This window comes from Dama dama, chromosome 22 (genome assembly GCF_033118175.1).
Source record: "Dama dama isolate Ldn47 chromosome 22, ASM3311817v1, whole genome shotgun sequence".
NCBI classification, from domain to species: Eukaryota; Metazoa; Chordata; class Mammalia; order Artiodactyla; family Cervidae; genus Dama; species Dama dama.
In genome coordinates, this window is record NC_083702.1 from 30,325,676 (window position 1) to 30,346,687 (window position 21,012).

At 36.3% G+C, this 21,012-nt stretch overlaps 1 protein-coding gene across 5 annotated transcripts in view; it reads left to right on the plus strand.

Annotated features, from left to right (window-relative positions):
- Positions 1-21,012, plus strand: part of PDE3A (phosphodiesterase 3A) — a 359,340-nt gene that overhangs the window by 324,383 nt on the left and 13,945 nt on the right. For all 5 annotated transcript variants that reach the window (XR_009689773.1, XM_061125104.1, XM_061125103.1 and 2 more), the window contains exons 9-15: positions 1,187-1,324; positions 8,288-8,399; positions 14,829-14,942; positions 15,079-15,278; positions 16,944-17,147; positions 17,836-17,991; positions 20,333-20,585. Coding sequence is in view for 4 of the 5 variants with exons in the window: in XM_061125104.1 (XP_060981087.1) it covers positions 1,187-1,324; positions 8,288-8,399; positions 14,829-14,942; positions 15,079-15,278; positions 16,944-17,147; positions 17,836-17,991; positions 20,333-20,585 (1,177 nt within the window). In the remaining variant the exon portion in view is untranslated. The remainder of the gene's footprint in view (positions 1-1,186; positions 1,325-8,287; positions 8,400-14,828; positions 14,943-15,078; positions 15,279-16,943; positions 17,148-17,835; positions 17,992-20,332; positions 20,586-21,012) is intronic.

The following is a 21,012-nucleotide window of genomic DNA, read 5'->3' on the forward strand; positions in this document are numbered from 1 at the left end:
AACAGTTGACCATAATGTGATTTTCCATTGTTGCTTTTATCATTTCTCTTTTACCTAATTTACCATTTATACTTTTATTTTTTAATTGGAGGATAATTGCTTTACAATGTTGTATTGGTTTTTACCATGCAACAATGCAAATCATAGCTATACATATGCGTGCTAAATCACTTCAGTCGTGTTCAAAACTTTGTTACCCTATGAACAGTAGGGTAAGTAGCTTGCCAGGCTCTATCTGTCCATGGGATTCTCCAGGTAAAAATACTGGAGTGGGTTGACATTTCCTTCTCCAGGGGATCTTCCCAACCCAGGAATTGAACCTGCATCTCTTACATCTCCTGCATTGGCAGGCATGTTCTTTACCACTAGCGTTACCTGGCTCTTCCCTAACTATATATATATAGTTATATATATATTATATATAAATGTGATATATATATATATGTATACATATATATATCCCCTCCTACTATTTATAGTTTAAAATTGTCAGATAAAATAACTTAGGTGTTTCTTTATCCTCATTATTATTTTTCTAGTAAATAAACTCTTAAGAATGTCATTTGGTACCCATTATACATTTTTGTCTGTACATATATTTGGTGCGTATTTTTTGGAAACCATGCATCACATGAATTAAATGAAAATACCTGAAAATTGTAGTAATTGTAACTCTATAGGATGAATGCTGATTTTGAAGTAATAATATAAATTGAACCAATTAGAATACCGGTGATTTACTCCCTCTCCCTACTCAGGGCTTTTTTTTTTTTTTAGAGTTCAATATAAGCCAGGAATCCTCATCTCAGGAGAATTTACATAAATATATAGAAATAAATTTGCATACAATTTCAGAGTGTTCTGAAGTCCTTGAATCTTTATTTAAGAATTCCACAGAAGACTAAAAAGCAGTTATGTTAATGTATGAAAGAAGCATCCAATTTTTCTGTAGCATAGATGAACCGGCAATAGGCAGGCACATAAATGCAAAACTCATGGTCTGAATCATTAAGGCCTTTTCTCATTACTTTGGGGTCTATATTTTGTTTCTTTTGACTTTTTTTTTTAAGATCACTCATTCACCCCAAAGTCATTTATTTCAGTTGAACTCCACTGTTGAACTTACCAAAGAAGGAACAGTGTAGAAAAACTGCACATTGTTAAAATATTTTTATCTTCATTATAGGACAAACCAATTCTTGCTCCTGAACCTCTTGTCATGGATAACTTGGACTCAATTATGGAGCAACTGAATACTTGGAATTTTCCAATTTTTGATTTGGTGGAAAAAATAGGAAGAAAATGTGGCCGTATTCTTAGTCAGGTAAGAAATGCATTCATGCATATGACTTTAAATGTAGAGAAAATATTCCTTAGTTGTTTAAAGCTCTGTACCTGGTTAACACCACTGATGAGCATTAGGTGGAGAATACCCAGCATTCTGTAGAATCCTTGGTGGTGGGATAGCAAAAGAAATCGGAACTTTAAGTCAGTAGAATATTGTATTCTGCAATTAAAATATTATATATATTCTAAGACAAAATGGAGGGAGCAGGGATACAAAAGTGAAGTGAAGAAATGATCTAAATTCATAAAATTCAACTAACGAAAGCTGAACCAAGCCCTCAAAAGAAGAAAGCTGCCAATTTATAAACACTAACTTATTGTCTAATTATTTCCAATGACTTTTTTTTTTTTTAAACTTTTTAGTAGTACAGTGTGTAGGCCTTATCTGGTGGCTCAGATGATGAAAAATCCAGCTGCAGTGTAGGTGACCCAGGTTCGATCCCTGGGTTAAGAAATCCCCTGAAGAAGGGAACAGCTTCCCACTCTAGTATTCTTGCCTGGAGAATTCTATGAACAGAGAAGCCTGGTGGGCTACAGTCCATGAGGTCCCCAAGAGTCAGACACAGCTGAGTGACTAACACTTTTACTTTGTTTCACTTTAGTCCTTATCAAAAATAAAATATTAAAAGTATGGTTCTCTCAATCTGTGAGAAGCATAAAATATAGCTCTGTTTATTTAAATGTGAAAAACATCTTTCAGTATCACAAGAAATATAGAATAAAACTATTGCTACATAAAAAGTCTTTTTCTTTTTTTCCTTAAGTTTGACCAGTTTCAAGATTTCCCAAATAATGTTTCATTTCACAGAGAGAAAGAGAAAACATACAGAAATTAAGAATTTGAAAATGTCTGTTCTCAATAAATAAAACAATAGGGATTTGCTTCATTATCTAAGGTGAGGTGAAGTCGCTCAGTCGTGTCCAACTCTTTGTGACCCCACGGACTGTAGCCTACCAGGCTCTTCCGTCCATGGGATTTTCCAGGCAAGAGTACTGGAGTGGGTTGCCATTTCCTTCTCCATTATCTGTCTCCATTAGAGGGCTTCATTATCTAGCCCCTACTAAAATGCACACTCTTAATCAGTTGGGATCATGGGCAGGAGGAGAAGAGGGGCAACCGAGGATGAGGTGGTCAGATAGCATCACTGACTCAATGGACATGAGTCTGAGCAAACTCTGGGAGATAGTGAAGGACAGAGAAGGCTGGTGTGCTGTAGTCCATGGGGTCTCAAAGTGTTGGATGTGACTGAACAACAGGCTCAGTCGTGTCCGACTCTTTGTGACCCCATGGACTCTACAGTCCATGAATTCTCCATGCCAGAATACTGGAGTGGGTAGCCTTTCCCGTGTCCAGGGAATCTTCCCAACCCAGGAATCAAACCAGGGTCTCCCACATTGCAGGCAGACTCTTTATCAGTTAAACCACAAGGGAAGCCCAAGGATACTGGAGTGGGTAGCCTTTCCCTTCTCCAGCAGATCTTCCCGACCAGGAATCAAACCAGGGTCTCCTGCATTGCAGGCAGATTCTTTACCAACTGAGCTATCTTGAAATGATAGTTATGAGCTTATTTAAAAATGTTTTAGGTGAGTTCTTAGAGAATGGAGAAATATCACAGTGGAGATACTAAAGACTAAAAGATTTGTTAATATCAGACTTAGGTGAGAATTCAGGACTCACTAACCCTTGCCTGCAAAATGCTAGAAGAGAAATCATTTGCTGGACTGATCCCTACTCTGTGCGGTGGACACGGGCTTTTTTCAGAACTCTGAGCAAGTATCTGTTTGTAGAACTTAGAACTTAAAGATAAAATAAAATAAAATAAAAACAGTGACACCAAAATAAAAAAAAAAAAAAAAGTGAGGATTACTGATCCATGAAAGTTTAAAGGAAGGAATAGAGAGAACTTTTCCTCTACTGTTCCTCAAACACAAATGCTAGGCTAGTCTTCAAGACAAAAAATGTGTCCCTGCCTTCAAGGAACTTCTGCTCCAATGGGAAAATTAGATATGTATCCAAATAATAACACTTCAACTTGCTGCACACAGAGGTACGTTCAAATGATGGATGGCTTGTGAAGTTCAAAATAAGTACAGAGTCTCCATAACACATGGTCATAGCCTCTATTGGACTCTGTTCTGACCATGAACACATTGAGAACCAGAGTGGTAGCCCTTGAACTTTGACTTAGAGATACTATCCATTTTTTTTTCTTAAAAAAATTTTATTAAGGTAACATTGGTTTAGGATATTGTACAAGTTTCATGTGCACACTATATTTGTTCTTCTGTAGACCCTACTGGGTGCCACCGCTGAAAATGTTCCCATCACCGTACAGTTGACCCCCTTCACCTATTTTGCCCTCCCTCATCTCTGCTCTGTTCCCTATGTCTACATGTTTCTTTTTGTGTGGTTTGTTCACTAATCTTGTTTGTTATATTCCACATATAAGTGAAATCATATGGTGTTTGTCTTTCTCTGTCTGGCTTATTTCATTTGGCAGACTGTCCTCAAGATACATGCGTGTTTTTGCAAATTACTTAGTGCCATTCTTCTCTTCCTTTCTCCTCAATCTGGAGCAGCATCTTTAGCATCTTTTTCTGCTGGCTGAGCTTGAAGGCAGGTCTAAAAGGGCCCCAGTTTTATTCAGTCCGCCTCTGCTTCATGCCTCAAGACTTCTCCAGGGAGGTGTTGTGTCCCATCCCTGAAACTCATTGCACACCAGAACTCTGAAGGTGTGATTTCACCTGGAAAAATGCCTGAAGTGATGCCACGAGAAGAGGTGGCAGCAGGCCAGGAATTCTGTTTTCTCTTCTATTGAAGAGTGTGATCCCTGGTATGGGAAGAAAAGTCTCAAATTCTTTTGTATTTGGTATATATGTCACAGATGTCCCAAAACTTTACAATTTTGTCTTCAGAGTAATTTGGATGCAGGTATTTTGTTTTTTTTAAAATCTCTAGTTGACAGAAGGAGAAACAGAGACTTAAAAGAGAAATGATACTGCCCATCCAAAGTCTTATGGTAAACATTGGGCCCAGGATTTGATGTATCTATATATAGGAAGTCCAAGCTATTTACCTTTATTTCAAATTATTTTCAGCACCCCCCAATGCATTTGTTTATTATATTTTCAAACTCAGAATGGAAAGTCTGAGCAACAGAAAGTTGCCATTATAGCAGTTGGTTTTCCAGCACATGTGACTGTACTAAATAGCATTGCAGGAACCTAACCCCCTTGAAATTCAGTGAGTGGTGGGGATGGGGGCTAGGGGAGGGACAGAAGAGAGGAACTTGACAGGTTTTGCCACAAAACATTTTCTAACTTGTGAATATAAACAGACAATGGAAAGATTAGATATAAATAGCAATTTGATTTTTGTATCTTTTTTCCACTTATCTTTCAAATATAAATACATAACTACATGATTTACAATGTCGCTATTTTTCTAAAAAACCAAATATTGAACTTTGAGAAAAGCCAACTTTATTTGCCTTGCTAAGTAGAACTTTATGATATTTCTTCTCTGATTTGAGTTTATAAGCACAAAAACCATGAAATTTTCAGGGTGTAAAAGGCTTTTTTTTTTTTTTTGCACTTTATAAGGCTTTAGGACAGCTGAAATGAATTAACTTGAACATTCCAAGAAATCACCTTCTGGCTGAGACTACACAGAAAAAGTTTCACTTCAAAAGACTTTTAAAGAGACATATGTGCAATGGAAATGACTTCTCAGCCTTAATGTACTGCCTGCCTTTTTGATGATTATCATGTTTATTTTAACAAATTTAAAAGGACATCATTCAGATTTGGGAAGAGTATTTACTTTTTTTGGTTACCAATATTTACCCAGTTAACAGTGACTTTTCTTTACTTATGAGTTTGGATCATTGCCTGTTGATTTCTAACAGCTTCTTGGTGAAAATTTTCTTATTTGAAAATCATACCCTAAAAATATCTTGTCTGAATTTTTCAATTCATCTTTCAAATATTTAAAGAAAATAATAGGAAACTTTAGTCATTTACAGTCCTAACAATATTGCTTTTCAAATAATAGTGATAGGATATGAAACGGTTAAGAGCACACAATCTGAAGCCATAATGCTGGACTTGAATTCTGGTCTGATAATGTGTCAGCTGTGTGATGTTTTACGTCATTCAACTTCTCTGTGCCTTAGCGTTAGCGTCCTCTGCTTTCAAGTGTAATAAGTAACACTGTCTATCTCATTAGATGCTACATAGATTAATTAATGTAAGTAATTAATATATGTAAAGTACTTGGAGGAGGCATCAAACTTATTAAATTCCATATATATCTATACAAAATAGTGAGTATACGTGTGTGTCAATAGCTGCTGCTACTATAAATAAATTTTTTTGCAGTAACATGTATAGTTAAATCCACTGGGTATTTATAAACAAGAACTCAAATATAACTTAAAGCAATAATAAGGAGAAAATAACTGGAAGAACTACAAAATATGACAGAAACCACAAACTTAACTTTCTATTGCATTTTTAAAGAGAGGAGGTGGAGATGTTATGTAACAGAAAAAGGGGCAAAATTAAGTACACTGGCCTGTATAGTTTTTTCAAAGTGAAAAAAGCACGTGTAAATAATATACATACTCTATTCCCAATGGGCAGCCACAGTGCTCCTTTGAAAACATAAGTCAAATAAAGACACCTTCCCTGCTTCAACGCTTCAAACGTTCCCTGCCTCACTCTGGGGGTATAAAAGTCCTAACACTGGTCAACCTGGCTGTGAAAGAGGATTGCACCCCAATCAATACCCCTCTATAGTCATTAACTTAAATTTTACTCCTGTCCTCATTCATTCTGTTTTGAACATGATGGTCTTCTTGCTGTTTTGTGAGGATAGCAGACATACCTCAGGGCCTTTGCACCATCTTTCTCTTCTACTTAGAAAACTTTCCTCAGATATTCCTATACCACACTCTGCGTCTCCTTCAATTATTTGCTGAAACTCACCTGAATATGCCTCTTCTGACCGCCGTATTTAAAACAGCAATTGCCACGTCCTCCTGGACTCAAAGCTCTATTCCTGCTTCCCTTTTTCTTTTATCATATAACATCCCTTTCAGTCATAGTGTGGTGGTGGTTTGGTCGCTATGTTCTGTTCGGCTCTTGTGACCCCATGGAATATAGCCCACCAGGCTGCTCTGTCCATGGGATTTTGCAGGCAAGAATACTGGAATGGGGTGCCATTTCCTTCACCAGGGGCTCTTCCAGATCCAGGGATCGAACCCACGTCTCCTGTGCTGCAGGTGGTCTCCTGCATTGCGGAGTGAGCCATTCGGGAAGCTCAGTCAGAGAGTGTACCTTATTAATTATGTCTATAGTTTGCTGCCCTCACCAGCTGGGCCATCAATTCTTTTAAGGAAAGCTTCCTTGTTTTTTCATATGTGTGTGTGTGTGTATACATATGTGTATATACATATATGTATGTATATACGTGTATATACATACATGTGTATGTGTGTATATACATACATGTATGTGCATGTGTGTATTACATATATGTATGCATATATATGCATTATATATGGAAATTGTCTTAAACAGAAGGAGACACTCAGTAGACATATGCTAAATGAATAAATCCTTTTTAGTTATATATAAATGTGTATGTGTGTGTTAGTCACTCAGTCATGTCCAACTCTTTGTGACCCCATGGACTGTAGCTCACCAGGCTCCTCTGTCACTGGAATCTTGCAGACAAGAATACTGGAGTGTGTTGCTATTCCCTTATTCAGGGGATCTTCCCTGACCCAGGATTCAAACTGGGGTCTCCTGCACTGCAGACAGATTCTTTACTGTCTGAATCACCAGGGAAGTCCCATAAATGTGTGTGTATGTATGTACACAAATATAAACATATGATATTGATGGAAATTAAATATCTAAATAAAAGAATATTAGTGAACTTGAGTAGATGTAAGGTTCATAATGAAAACAGAAATTTAACTATGAAGTTATCAAACATTTAGAAGTAGTTTGAGAATTTTAAGCAAGAATACAAATAACTGAAAGGATAAATAATTCTTTCTCAAAGTCTCCTGAATTATAACCAGTATTGTGCCTTTGTGACATAAAGTGAGACCACTTTTTTAAAAATTTGTATTAAAATATCATTGATTTACACATTGTATTTTAAAGATAAAAGTGCGGTCACTATAAATGGTGCTGCTCTCCACCCTGCCATGTGAGTAACCATTTCTCTCCCAATTACTCTCTTCTGTGCCTTTATCATTTTTTTTCATTCTCCACAATTTGCATATCAAAGATACCAGTCACATCCAAAGATATTTAGTTGATTTGAGTCTCTAGAGCTATGAAAGTAATTAGAAGGAGAATAGATATTCAAAGGAGAGAGATGGCAAATGAGGAAAAATAGTTCAAACATTTTTATTTACACTGGATTAGAACGAATTTTTTTTCTCTATATATTTCAGTCAAGACAACCTTTTCTTTCTTGTAATTCTATTCCCTTATTCTTCATTAAGGCACAGTTCTTTATCCTCTAGAAAGCTTTTTTAAATTTATAAAATTAGTCCAGATGAAAGCTTCCTCTCATTCTTTATTTAGCACATATATTATACAATTAGCAATTTACTCAGTCTCATTCTCTTATTATTGATATCACACACAATTTAGTACCTTGTTATATTTCTTTAGTATATACTGAATTTTTTCATTGGCTGTTTCTTGGGTTTATGTCTCTACCTTTAAAAATAGATTATATAGAGGGCTAGGACATAGAGGTCTTCAATATCTATTTGATCTGTTGTTTCCAGTAAGGATTTCTATAGGCAATACATTAATATGGTTGATAGAATGTATACTTTTTTCCCCATTTTTCTCTTTATGTCTAATACACATCAAGGGATGTTTTGTAAGACCTTGACTTTTACTTTTACAGGTATCATACAGACTTTTTGAAGACATGGGCCTCTTTGAAGCTTTTAAAATTCCAGTTAGGGAATTCATGAATTATTTTCATGCTTTGGAGACTGGCTACAGGGAAATTCCTTGTAAGTAGAAGAATTAATACTTTTGAAATCCATTAAATTTGCTATGGGTAATGGGACATTGAATTAAGAGCTAGCACAGAATTACACATTGTAAACATCCTATATGGTCACCTGGTGTAGTGATTAGGAGATAGTAGTTTATGTTAGCATCCTGGTCCCTTTACAAATCAGCTATAGGACACCCTGGTCTTAATTAACCTCTAAATGCCTCATTTCTTAATCTGTAAAATGGATATAATAATAACTACTTCATAGGATTGTTGCAAGGATAAAGTAATATAATAATTGTTAAAGGGTAATAATAGTACCTTGCACATAAGTAGCTCCAATTTAAGTGTGTACTAAATAAATACATGTTAATTTATTGCTCATTTTACAACATACTCCTCTTACTGGGTAGAATTCTCAACCTTTGCTCTAGCATCTGCCAAGTTAACTCACAATTAAAGTTTTTCAGTACAAGATAAGCCTAGCTGGGAATAGAGGGACAGGAAGATGATGGTCTAATGAATAAAATAGAAAAAGAAAAGGCAACTGGAAGTGGCTGTGGAGAAATTACTAGGAACTTTTTTAAAAATCAAGATAAAATGTGAAGACCAAAGGATAAGACACAAGCAAGGGTTCAAGCTTATGAACTTTGAATATTGTGAGAATAAATCTGTCCTTTGTAATCATGAGGAACTGTAACACAGAAGAGATAGTAAATTTTCAATATGTGGCATTTCTATATCATCAGAACATGTAAGTAGCATTGTCCTACATGCTACAAAATATATGAAACTGGAGAAATGGCTGTAAATCTAATCAGAAGTGTACAGAAATCACATGAAACTTTAGAAATAAATACATAGAAAGAAAAAATAGTTAAATATAATATGTTGACTAGAGCTTGTATTACTTAAATCACATTTTAGGTTTCTAAATTTGCTTTTACCTACTTTGAACTTTAGAACCCCAGAACTCATGTCTATTTCTAGTAGCAGAGAGCTTAAGTAAAAGCTGAATGGAGATTAGAACAAGTGTGTTCAGAAGGGGTGGGGTAGTGCATTAACCAAGTGATCCATTATTAAGATGCTGGTTTTGAAAATGCCATCACATGCTACGTTAGGATAAAAATGCACAGTTGATGTTGTGTGATAGAAAAGAGGAATGAGTTATTGAATTTACAAGCTGTGTGGTAGAAAAGGAGAATCAAGATTAAATCTACAAATGATATTTGTGGGAGAATATGGGACTAAATGCAGACAAAATAGGACAGTGGGGTAGAGAGGGGAATTTAAGTGCTCTGGGCACCGTGGGAAAGTCTGGCAGATGGGGCCATGGAAGTGGAGAGAGAGATATGAAAAAAGGGTAGTTTGAAAGGATCTTAAGATAAGCCTTGCTTTTTTTTAATACCATTTTCCCAGAGCTACCCTGGTTGAATGCCAGGGATTGACCTAAGTGTTAGTGATTTCTCGAAGCTTAAGGAATTACATAAATGAGCTTTTACAAAAAGGAAGCCACTGAAAACACTAAAGAATAGCTAGTCATCAGACTAAATTTACAAATAATATTAATTGATGAATTAAATTTAAGTTTATAAATAATACTAATATTAAATTTCCATATAATATAATCAGCTATTGCCAGGTTCCACTGAGTTCAAGTCTCTATCTTTCAACTTTTCTCTAGATAGTATTCCATTAACTCATAAAGTTGACCAGTATTTATTTAAGTGTAAAAAGTTTGCAGATTCTAAATTTCATTATTACCTATTTATATACTGCAAGTAACCAGATATTTTTCCTGAAATACCAGGTTCTTCATTCCATGTGAAAAGAATTTGTTATATCTTTGCTTGTTCTGTTAGACATGAAAGGGAATTTATTTACATCTTCTCACAGAAAAGTTTTAACTTAATTCATGATCACTTTTAAATCATAATACCGTGCATGTTATAAGGTTATAAATTTAGACCAAGATGGATATTTATTAAAAGCTGTATTTATCATTATTTAAAATTAACATGTGCAAAAATTTAACATTTATTCCTAGAGAACTATGTTTCTAATATTTATGTATAAACCCTTAACTAAACAAAAAAAGCCTAAAGGTAACCAAAATAGGGCTAGATTAGCCTTAATATGACAATGAGCTAAACTGTTAGAAACTAAAATTTTACTACAGTTTTAATTACACTTTTTAACAATTGCCAAGAGAAGAGGGAAAGTATGAAAGCTTGTAAATTTATGCCCAGAACCTTTGCTAAAGGACCCACCTGCCAGAACAGGAGACATTATGTGACTGTGGGTTAGATCCTTGGGCTGGGAAGGTCCCCTCGCGGGCTACCGTCCATGGGGTGGCCCAGAGTCAGGCGTGACTGAGCGCAGACAGCACCACCTTTGTTTAGTTCAGTTTGATTAAGCTGTATGTGATGTGCCCACTGATTTTAAAGGTAGACACTGAGGTGCCATGGAACAAGCTAGAAGGGCAGAACTGTTACACTATTAGCTCCTTTCCAAAGGTGAGGAAAAGGGTGTTTCAAGTCTAATTTCTATTCTTTAGTACTTTGCTTCACTCATTGGTGAATAGGAGCATAGAGAACTTTAAATAGAAAATCTGTAAATTGAGTTCTAAAAAACCTATAAATTTTATATGCAACCCCAGCCTTCCATAGCAGCTTATTTCAACCCTGTGCTTGAGGAAAAGGAGAAAAAGAGAAAACGAGTCTATTTAGACAGAAGAGGGGTTAGGTAGGTTCTGGGAAAGGGGAAGGCGGGTTATGTTACTAGGATGTGCACGTGTGTTTATGTGTTGTCCAAGAGGCGGGGGTGGGGGGGTGGGTGTTTGCCAGGTGGGTGAGAGAATTATTAAGAGATTTTTCCAAAATGCAGAGATGAAGGAAGAGGATGAGAATAATAATGATAAAATAAGGATCGCTCTGATTTTATTCCTCAGCTCTGTCAGTTGCCTAAAAGGCCAAAAAAAGAAGAGCAATCTTTGAGCATATTTGTCTGTCTTATAGAAACTTCTCAATCCCCTGTGTTGACTCAGGTGTCTTTGCACCTGAGTTGGTCCCCAGAGAATTAATGGCAAGAGCAGCAGTGCCACCAGCATTTGGCACAGTATTTTCTCATAGTAGGTGTGAGTACGTGTTTAATAAATATCTTAGTCACTTCTAAAAGGCAGATAATTTTTCCATCCTGCTTAAGTGATAGTGACAATGTAATCCTTTTAGAGTTACACCTGCATAACTGTATCTATATAAATATATGTTATATATATAAAAGGAGTTAGGTTTGTTTAGCTATTGTTTTCTTTAGCACTTGTGAACCTATACTCAAAAGCAAAAGGAGGGTTTTCCCCCCCATATACTCTTATACCTAGTTTTTAAATCAAGATGATGTTAATCTCTAAAAAGCAAAACATACATAGAAAAAATTTTTTAACTTTTATTTTATGTTGTAGTAGAATCAGTTAACAATGTGTCAATTTCAGGCATACAGCAAAGTGATTCAGTTATACATATACGTGTATCTACTTAAAATGATTATAAACTAAGTTAGGTGTTAGTTGCTCAGTCATGTCTGACTCTTGAGACCCCATAGACTGAAGCCCACCAGGCTCTCCTGTCCACTGAATTCTCTAAGCCAAAATACTGGAGTGAGTTGTCATTTTCTTTTCCAGGGGATCTTCCTGACCCAGGGATCAAACCTGGGTCTCCTGCATTGCAGGCAGATTCTTTACCATCTGAGCCATCACGGAAGCTCCAAAATGGTTATACTTACCTCAGAAGAATGTGTTTGACAAGCTTTCTTTTCTTTACATTTTCAGCACTAAATTATTTAGATAGTTTGTTCATTGAAATTTTGGGCTTCCCAAGTGGCACTAGTGGTAAAGAACCTGCCTGCCAATGCAGGAGACCTAAGAGACGTGGGTTCCATCCCTGGTCAGGAAGATCCCCTGGAGGAGGGCAACCCACTCCAGTATTCTTGCCTGGAGAATTCCATGGAAAAAGGAGCCTGGTGGACTACAGTCCATAGGGTCACAAAGAATTGGACACAACTGAGTGACTAAGCACACACAAACACACACACACACACACACACACACAAATAACCTATAAAGCCTTCTGGACTTGGACCTTGGGATGCGGGACAGGCCAGGAAGCAGTGTAACTCAAGAGCTACAAGTTCACCTGACTTGGTATTGTCTATTTTTCACCCCAAAGAGACACAGTCAATAGCCTGATACCGCTTCCACCCACCTTGTAATGCTGGGTGCAAGCACAGGTTTCTCTGACTTGTAGTAGTAATGGTAGCTACATCACACAGTCATTTTCCCAGCTTGTCACAAGGGAAGAGTAAAGAACTTAACCCAGAAACTCTCTTCCAACATAGCCCCGGAAACCCTCTGACCAGGTTGCATGTTCTTCTGGTGGGTCATCACTGCCTTCTCCCTCCTCCATGGCTTAGCTTAGCTTTTATTTTAGCTCTTCAATTCTATTTTTACAAGTCCAGCATTGACTTTTGAAAGGAAACTGGTAATCTGCACTAACTCATCATTGTATTGTAAAAGCAATCATGTATTTTCAGTTCAGTTCCATAAAGTCACTCAGTTGTATATGACTCTCTGTGACCCCATGGACTACAAGCAAGCCAGGCCTCCCTGTTTATCACCAACTCCCAGAACTTGCTCAAACTCATGTCCGTGAAGTCGGTGATTCCATCCAACCATTTCATCATGTATTTTAGGTGAATGATATTTATATCAATCACAAGCTTACTATATAGCAGCCACTTTAAAATAGGCCCCCTTCTGTAATTCTCAAAGTTGTAGTATGAAATAGGCACTATTATTGTCTCCATGGTTTTAAGATAAGGAAATGAGACAATGTTTTAAATGACTCAGTAACACAGGTAATATATGTCAGAGCAGAGATAGGTATGTCCTAGACCCTGAGACTTCTAGCATGATCAACTTTATACACTGGCACAGATATAGATTTTAAATGTAATTGTCTTAAATCATTTGGGATAGTCCATACATGGAGATAGAGACCCCAGTTTGAATAGAAGTGTTCTTTGGAGACTAGGTAATATCAGTGTTCACCTTTGGCAATGATACAGTGAACAAGGTTTGCTGTTTACCACTCCAGAACCTAGGAGGTCTGCTTCTCAAAGCTCTTCTGAAAACATCCTCTCAAGACCTCCCTGAACCTTTCACTGAGTTTCTGGAGATTTTACCCAAGATTTACCTATGTGTCTTCACTTAAAGTTGCCAGACATGTAGGAAAAGACACACCATCTTCCTACATGCTCCTGTGTGCCGCCAACACCACAGGTGTCCTAATTTCTGTTTTCTTCCCTGATTGGAGAACAGGTGTTACTCTCAAATTTTCACTATGATTCTGCTTGTTCTCTCTGTTTTGCTTCTCCTCATCTGTTGAGTGCTATTCACAGATGTCATCTATTACCTTATAGAAGGAAATCATATCATGGTTGGTCATTAGGAAAAAAATGTATGAAGTTAGCATACTTAGAATAAAGCATACCAAATCAGTGAAGTATTCTGAAGGGCCAGATAAGAGAAAAACATGGAAAAAATGGACTGAGAAAGAAGGTGAGCCGGGAACACAGTAGACCTTTGGTCATGGTTCCGTAGAGGCTAGACCACACGTGTAGAAATAGAGCCCCATTCCTATGATAAGGGCCTTTTAACTGGGGGATTTGGTTGCCCTGTAGATTTATACACTTCAGGATGGCTCAACCCCTTATGTTATTGTACAAAGAGGTTTTAATTTTTTCTCTTTCTGTATTTCCTGGAACTTTATTCCCAAACCAGAATTTCTAGATCAGAGAACGTTATCGATTTTGATTTCGATTTGCTTTGTGGATTTTATCTATTAATACATGTAAAAAACATTACTCATTTTCTTACATTTTTAAGTGTAATACAGAAGAGTAACACTATTTTCAATTCACAGGTTATATTTGAGTGCTGTTTATCAGAGATGAGACACTGGGTGGTATGGACCATTGGTCTGACCTAGGTTAAGTGTATAATGGGTCTTTTGTTCTAGTCCGCTGCATAGTTTTACACAGGAACATGGGCATAAGGACAAGAGTAAACATTGCAGGGGATTCGCACAGTGAGTTTATATATGTTGGGTTGTTTAGTGAAATTTATGTTAGGTGGATGCTGGACACAGATTTTGTTCATTTCAGACATCTGCGTGTGTGATAAATGTAAGCTTTTTTTTTTTTCTTGTTACTATGAATATTATAGAGAAATGGAAGAGGAATCACAGAGTATTTGTTCTAGAATGTTTGGCTCTTTCACCCAGGTTATTTAAATGTGAGGACTAAACCGTTTGTCCAGTAGGTGGCACTCTTAGTCCTTGGACCCCAGAGTTCACAGATGAATGCCTGTCCTTTGCATTGGTTACAGACCACAACAGAATCCATGCCACGGATGTCTTACATGCTGTTTGGTATCTCACGACACAACCTATTCCAGGCCTCTCAACTGTGATTAATGATCACGGATCAGCAAGCGATTCAGGTACATATTAAGTTCTCTGTGCTCCATTGTAAACTATGGGAACGGAAGAGTGGCTTTGTAAATAAGGAAGTGAGCATAACTGATATCAGTTTACTACTTTCTTCAAAGCTATATTATTTTCATCGTCTCTTCCCAGATTCTGACAGTGGATTTACACATGGCCATATGGGATATGTATTCTCAAAAATGTATAATGTGCCTGATGATAAATACGGATGTTTGTCTGGAAATATCCCTGCCTTGGAGTTGATGGCCTTGTATGTGGCTGCAGCCATGCATGACTATGATCACCCAGGAAGGACTAATGCTTTCCTGGTTGCAACGAGCGCCCCTCAGGTAAACCTTTTGATTTTGCCCCGGGAAGTAATTCAATTTTGAGGTTTCTCTGAAGAACATTAATTTTATAAATTTGACTTATAGCAGGCCAAGCGAATTGACCAAGCGAATATGAATGAAACTATATTTAGACCTGAGATAAAATTCTTAGAGACCATGCTCATTTTGAAAAGATATGATGGCTTGTTCTAAGTTATTAATGATAGGTCTACATTTATCACCTATGGAGATCCTTTCTCAGTTTTCTTTTGAGGAAGAAAAACTGCTTGAATTCATGTTAATGAATTTCCTCAACAAAGAATATCTGACTTATACAAAAGTTTTCTTTCTGAAAAGATTGGAGAACCAAATCTTTCTCGGTTCTTTAAGAATTAGAGGCTTCTTTGGATATAAATCCAGTTCCTTTGAGATACGTTATAACAAATATCACTTTTATGGCATCTTTATTGATTAGGAAGAATTAAAGATTGATTTATTTTATTCGAGGTAAATTTTTTACCTGACAAAAACAGTAACTTCAAAAACAGTAACTTTAAAGAAATTCCTCTGGGCATGTGCTTAAATTTGAGTCAAATATCAATCACTAAGTATTTAGGAATCTCCATCTATATAATTAAACTTTGGTTTAATCAGATGGATGGACCTGTTTTACTAAAGATCCCATGATCTTATTTTTCTTTCTAGAGGCTCTAGAGACTAATCTGATCCATTACTCTTTTTCGTCATGTTTGCTTTTTGTCTTTTACTCTCTTCTCATCTATTTTTATCTGTTTCCACACTCTCTCTTATAGACTAGCCTAGAGTATTCCTTTAGTTAATTAAAATTAATTTCCTTTAATTTTCCTTTCATCTGTATACAGTACAAATATCCTGATTTTTTTTTACTACTTACATTTTTTTCACTGTTTCCTCCATACACTATATATTTTCCCTAAATATAAGCATATCCTTTGGCCAGCACATTTTACCATTGTTTTCCTATGTGTCCATGAATTTTCATTTACCTCAGTATTAATTTTCATGTGCTTGGTCTTTCCTTTTTTGTCGTTATACCTTTTTTTCCTTCCATCATCAATCTGCCACACTAGACTTCAGGCATTTTTTTAGGCAACTTTCTTTTCCTTCACAGCTTCCCTCATAGTTATTCAAACAAGTAGATATTTACTATATACTTTCAATTATTAGACAGAGGGTAATATTTCCTATGACTGCTTGTGAGGTAAGAATATTTTGAATTATGAGCTTCTCAGGGATATCATCCCTCTTTATTAGTTACATGTGTTTAATTAAAAGAAAGTCATTCTTATTTTAGATGTGGGAGATAACTGAGTTACCTCTTAGGGATATTAATATATTTGCATATTTTTATGGTTAAATTCCTGTGTTTTGAAAAAAGAGTAATCTGAAATAAGCTAAGTCTCCACCCTTCACTTACAAGAATTTGAAATAAAACTTCAAGGAAATGAACTTTATCTTACCAAAAAAAGAAAAAATAACCAAGAAAAGTAAACAATGTACAGTAATAAGTAATTCTTAATAACTAGCTGTCACAACATTGCGTTTCTATGTTCTATGATAAAAGATGATTCCAAATGTTTTGCACATTCTCATTTATTTTTGTTTCTACTTTAAAAAGCTGAACTCCTGACTCTCATCTTTGCCTAGGCGGTGCTCTACAATGATCGCTCAGTCCTGGAGAATCATCACGCGGCTGCCGCATGGAACCTTTTCATGTCCCGGCCAGATTATAACTTCTTAGTTAACCTTGACCACGTGGAATTTAAGCATTTCCGTTTCCTTGTCATTGAAGCAATTCTGGCCACTGACCTGAAGAAGCACTTCGACTTTGTTGCCAAATTTAATGCCAAGGTAACTAGATTTGTACCAGTTCTCATTTTCTGGCCACATTAAAAGATGCCATGGAATACGAGTGTTAAACAAAACTCGTTGCTGCCACCTCATAGATGTCGAATGTGAAAATGAAATGCAATGCAGTGTTAAACCAGAAGCAGTTATTTAGGCATTGGGCCCAACCTGGAAACCTAATATATTGAGGTCCTGTCGGTATATATTATACCTTGTACTGCAGAAGAATAATAGAATTCTAACTATCATTGTGATTTTGTTTTATTTTTTTTTTGCTCTCATCTCCGTGGAATACTAATTACCTGGTAGTAGTAAAGGTCAAAAAACCTGAAGCAGAATTTAATACATCAAACATATAATAAATGCTCAAATAGTAACTCAAGAAATTTTCTTATTATTTGTAGCTACATTATTTTAATAGTAATTTATAATACATGCTAGTGTTAAATAGCAATTATTTTCAATTCCATAATGATCCATCATTTATTATTTTTTTAGGTGAGCTATTTCACTACTAGTTTATACAAGCCAAATAATGTTATTTGAAATGGCTGAGATGTTTCTCATTACTTGGTATTCCTATCTGCACATGGTAGACAGACCAGAATACATAGTAACAAGGTGATCAGAATTCTGTGATTTATTTTCCCATTCAACTTGTGCATTCATTTAAACTTTGTCCTTCAAACAGGTGAATGATGAAGTTGGAATAGATTGGACCAATGAAAATGATCGTTTACTGGTTTGTCAAATGTGTATAAAGTTGGCTGATATCAATGGGCCAGCTAAGAGTAAAGAGCTCCATCTTCAGTGGACGGAGGGTATTGTCAATGAATTTTATGAACAGGTAACTAATTTAACTATTTTTCTTAATCCATTTTGAGGCTGCTTATAGATACCCTAATGCAGCAATCCCCAACCTATTGGGCTCAGGGGCTGGTTTCATGGAAGACCATTTTTCCACAGATAGGGTAGGGGGGTTGATTTCAGGATGATTCAAGAACATTACATTTATCATGCACTTTATTTCTATTATTATTTCATGTGCTCCACCTCAGATCATCAAGCGTTTGATCCTGGAGTTTGGGCACCCCTGCGCTAAAGTTTCCAAAGGCTGTAAAAGTGTGATTAGTCATTTTATATTCATGATACCATGAGAAAAGGCACTGGCCAAATTTAATCTGAGGTTTAAAAAAATGACAAAAATTGAACTAAACCCTGGTGGCTCAGAGGTTAAAGCATCTGCCTACAATGCAGGAGACCTGGATTCGATCCCTAGGTCAGGAAGATCCCCTGGAGAAGGAAATGGCAACCCACTCCAGTATTCTTGTTTGGAGAATCCCATGGACAGAGGAGCCTGGTGGGCTATAGTCCACAGGGTCACACAGAGTCGGACACGACTGAACGACTTAACTAACTATAAACATAAAACTCTTAAGGTAAAGTTATTAAGTATTTTGATGGGAAAAGGCATTAAGATAATGGAATGACCTCAGAAAATATTAGGAATCCCACTGAAATGCTCATCAGTTTTATCATAATAGAAGCTAGGTTTAAATTTATATGGATGAATATATATCAAATTAAGTTCATTTACTTTTCTAACAGTTTATAACAGCAGTACATGAAAAAGCTAATAAAAATAGCGTTTTATTTGACACATTACCAACAGAACATGAAGGGATCTTCCCTACATGACCTTACCCCAACCATACTTGAAACCTTGTGTTTGGTGCTGTAAACGTCTCTCAAAAGAGGAATCTCGAGGTAGTAGAGATGGGTAAATGACAGGCATCAGTAGTGACCTAAAGGCCAGGAAAGAAGTACATATATGTACCCTAAGGAAAAACAGAGGTAATAACTCTCCTTAGATACTTAAAAGACTGACATACAAATTTAGGATTAGGTTTATCATGATGTTGTACAGCTTAAAGAAGATAAATTATATAAGATACCACAGGATTTGATTTAAAAAAAAAAACAACAAAAAAACTTCCCTAAAAACAGACATGACTATAGCCAGTCTATAGAAGTTATAAGGAGATAGATTTTAGGTCAATGTCAAAAAGAAATTTGCATTCCCAAAGTCATCCAGAAATAAGATGAGGCCCCTTAGTAAGTAATAAATCACCTTTCACCAAACATACTTAAAGAAAGAATTTTTTTGAGTATTGTAGATAGGACTCATAAAAAAAAGGTTTATACTTTCTAGAAAAGATTGTGTTTTCTTGGAACTAATTGATAGTCCTGAAATATTGACTATAGATAAAATGTAAAGAAAAGAAACTTGTAATAATTCCATTACATATATAGGCATAACCAGTGATGGTATTTTGGTATAATTCCTTCATTAATGTTGCTAGGTAATTTTGGGCTTTCAATCTGATTTTTTTTCTGAAAGATGAATTAGTTCAAAATAAAAACACTTACACAGTAGTACTTATACAGTAGTACTATTAAACATAGAAAAATAATATCAGAAACTATAATCACAGAAGACATAATTCAACCCAAAATTGGGATAAACTATTAACTATTAACTTTAATTGAGGAATAAGTTATTTTAAACTTTCTAGCATACAAGACAAAAAAAAGGCAAACAGGATAGATTATCTGGTAGATATTTATGACCAGCATTGCCTTTTAAGATGCATTTACATTCTAACTTACACCCTAATATAAGGAACAGTGACTAGTGTGATGACAGAGATCATCTACTGAGACATAAACCATTTCTGTTAGTTCCCCCGATCGAAAACCAAACCCTCAAGATTACCAAAGAGTAAGGAGCAACAGAGCAGTCCTATAGGAAACTTAATGGGCTTCCCTGGTGGCTCAGAGGTTAAAGCATCTGCCCGCAATGTGGGAGACCCAGGTTCGATCCCTGGGTCAGGAAGATCTCTTGGAGAAAGAAATGGCAACCCTCTCCAGTATTCTTGCCTGAAGAATCCCATGGACGGAGGAGCCTGGTAGGCTATAGTCCACAGGGTCCCAAAGAGTTGGACACGACTGAGTGACTTCACTCACTCAGGAATCTTAGTAACTTGGGTAAAATCTTTTAGCAGTCAAGGACAGAGAGAGTTCACACATTAATGCCCAGGTTCTGCATATTTGCACATTTTAGATGCCTGTTTTATCTTCTCCTTGTGCCTTTTTAGTTAACCGTGTTGCTACATTGCTATTTCCAGGGTGATGAAGAGGCCAGCCTTGGGTTACCAATAAGCCCCTTCATGGACCGTTCTGCTCCTCAGCTGGCCAACCTTCAGGAATCCTTCATCTCGCACATCGTGGGTCCTCTGTGCAACTCCTACGATTCAGCAGGACTAATGCCAGGGAAATGGGTGGAAGACAGTGATGAGTCAGGAGACACGGATGACCCGGAAGAGGAGGAGGAGGAAGCACCAAATGAAGAGGAAACCTGTGAAAATAAAGAATCTCCAAGTAAGTCAGAGAATCTTCCTCGAATGTGTTTCTCCTAGGATTGTTTTCTTACTTAAGTTCTGGTAAAGTTGATGCTTCTCACGAGTTACCTAGTTGAGTCCTCACATCGTCTACTGCATGGATTATGGATACTCCCCCTTCCCAAATATTATCATCATAATGGAAATTACAGATTATTATAATATCTATTATATATATATTATATATATATATCTCTATATTATATATAATCTATTATAATATGTTCATACAAAAGTATGTTCTCTGTCATGAATTAAAAAAATAATAATAAGTAGTCAAAGTCTATTTTTTAGAGTATCTTAGTGAGTTAGCAGTGAAAGGAATCTCAGGTACCATCTAGACAAACATAGGCTTTTACTGGTTCGGTTGGGAAGAGATGCTGAAGTGGTAAGAGGTAGTAATCAGT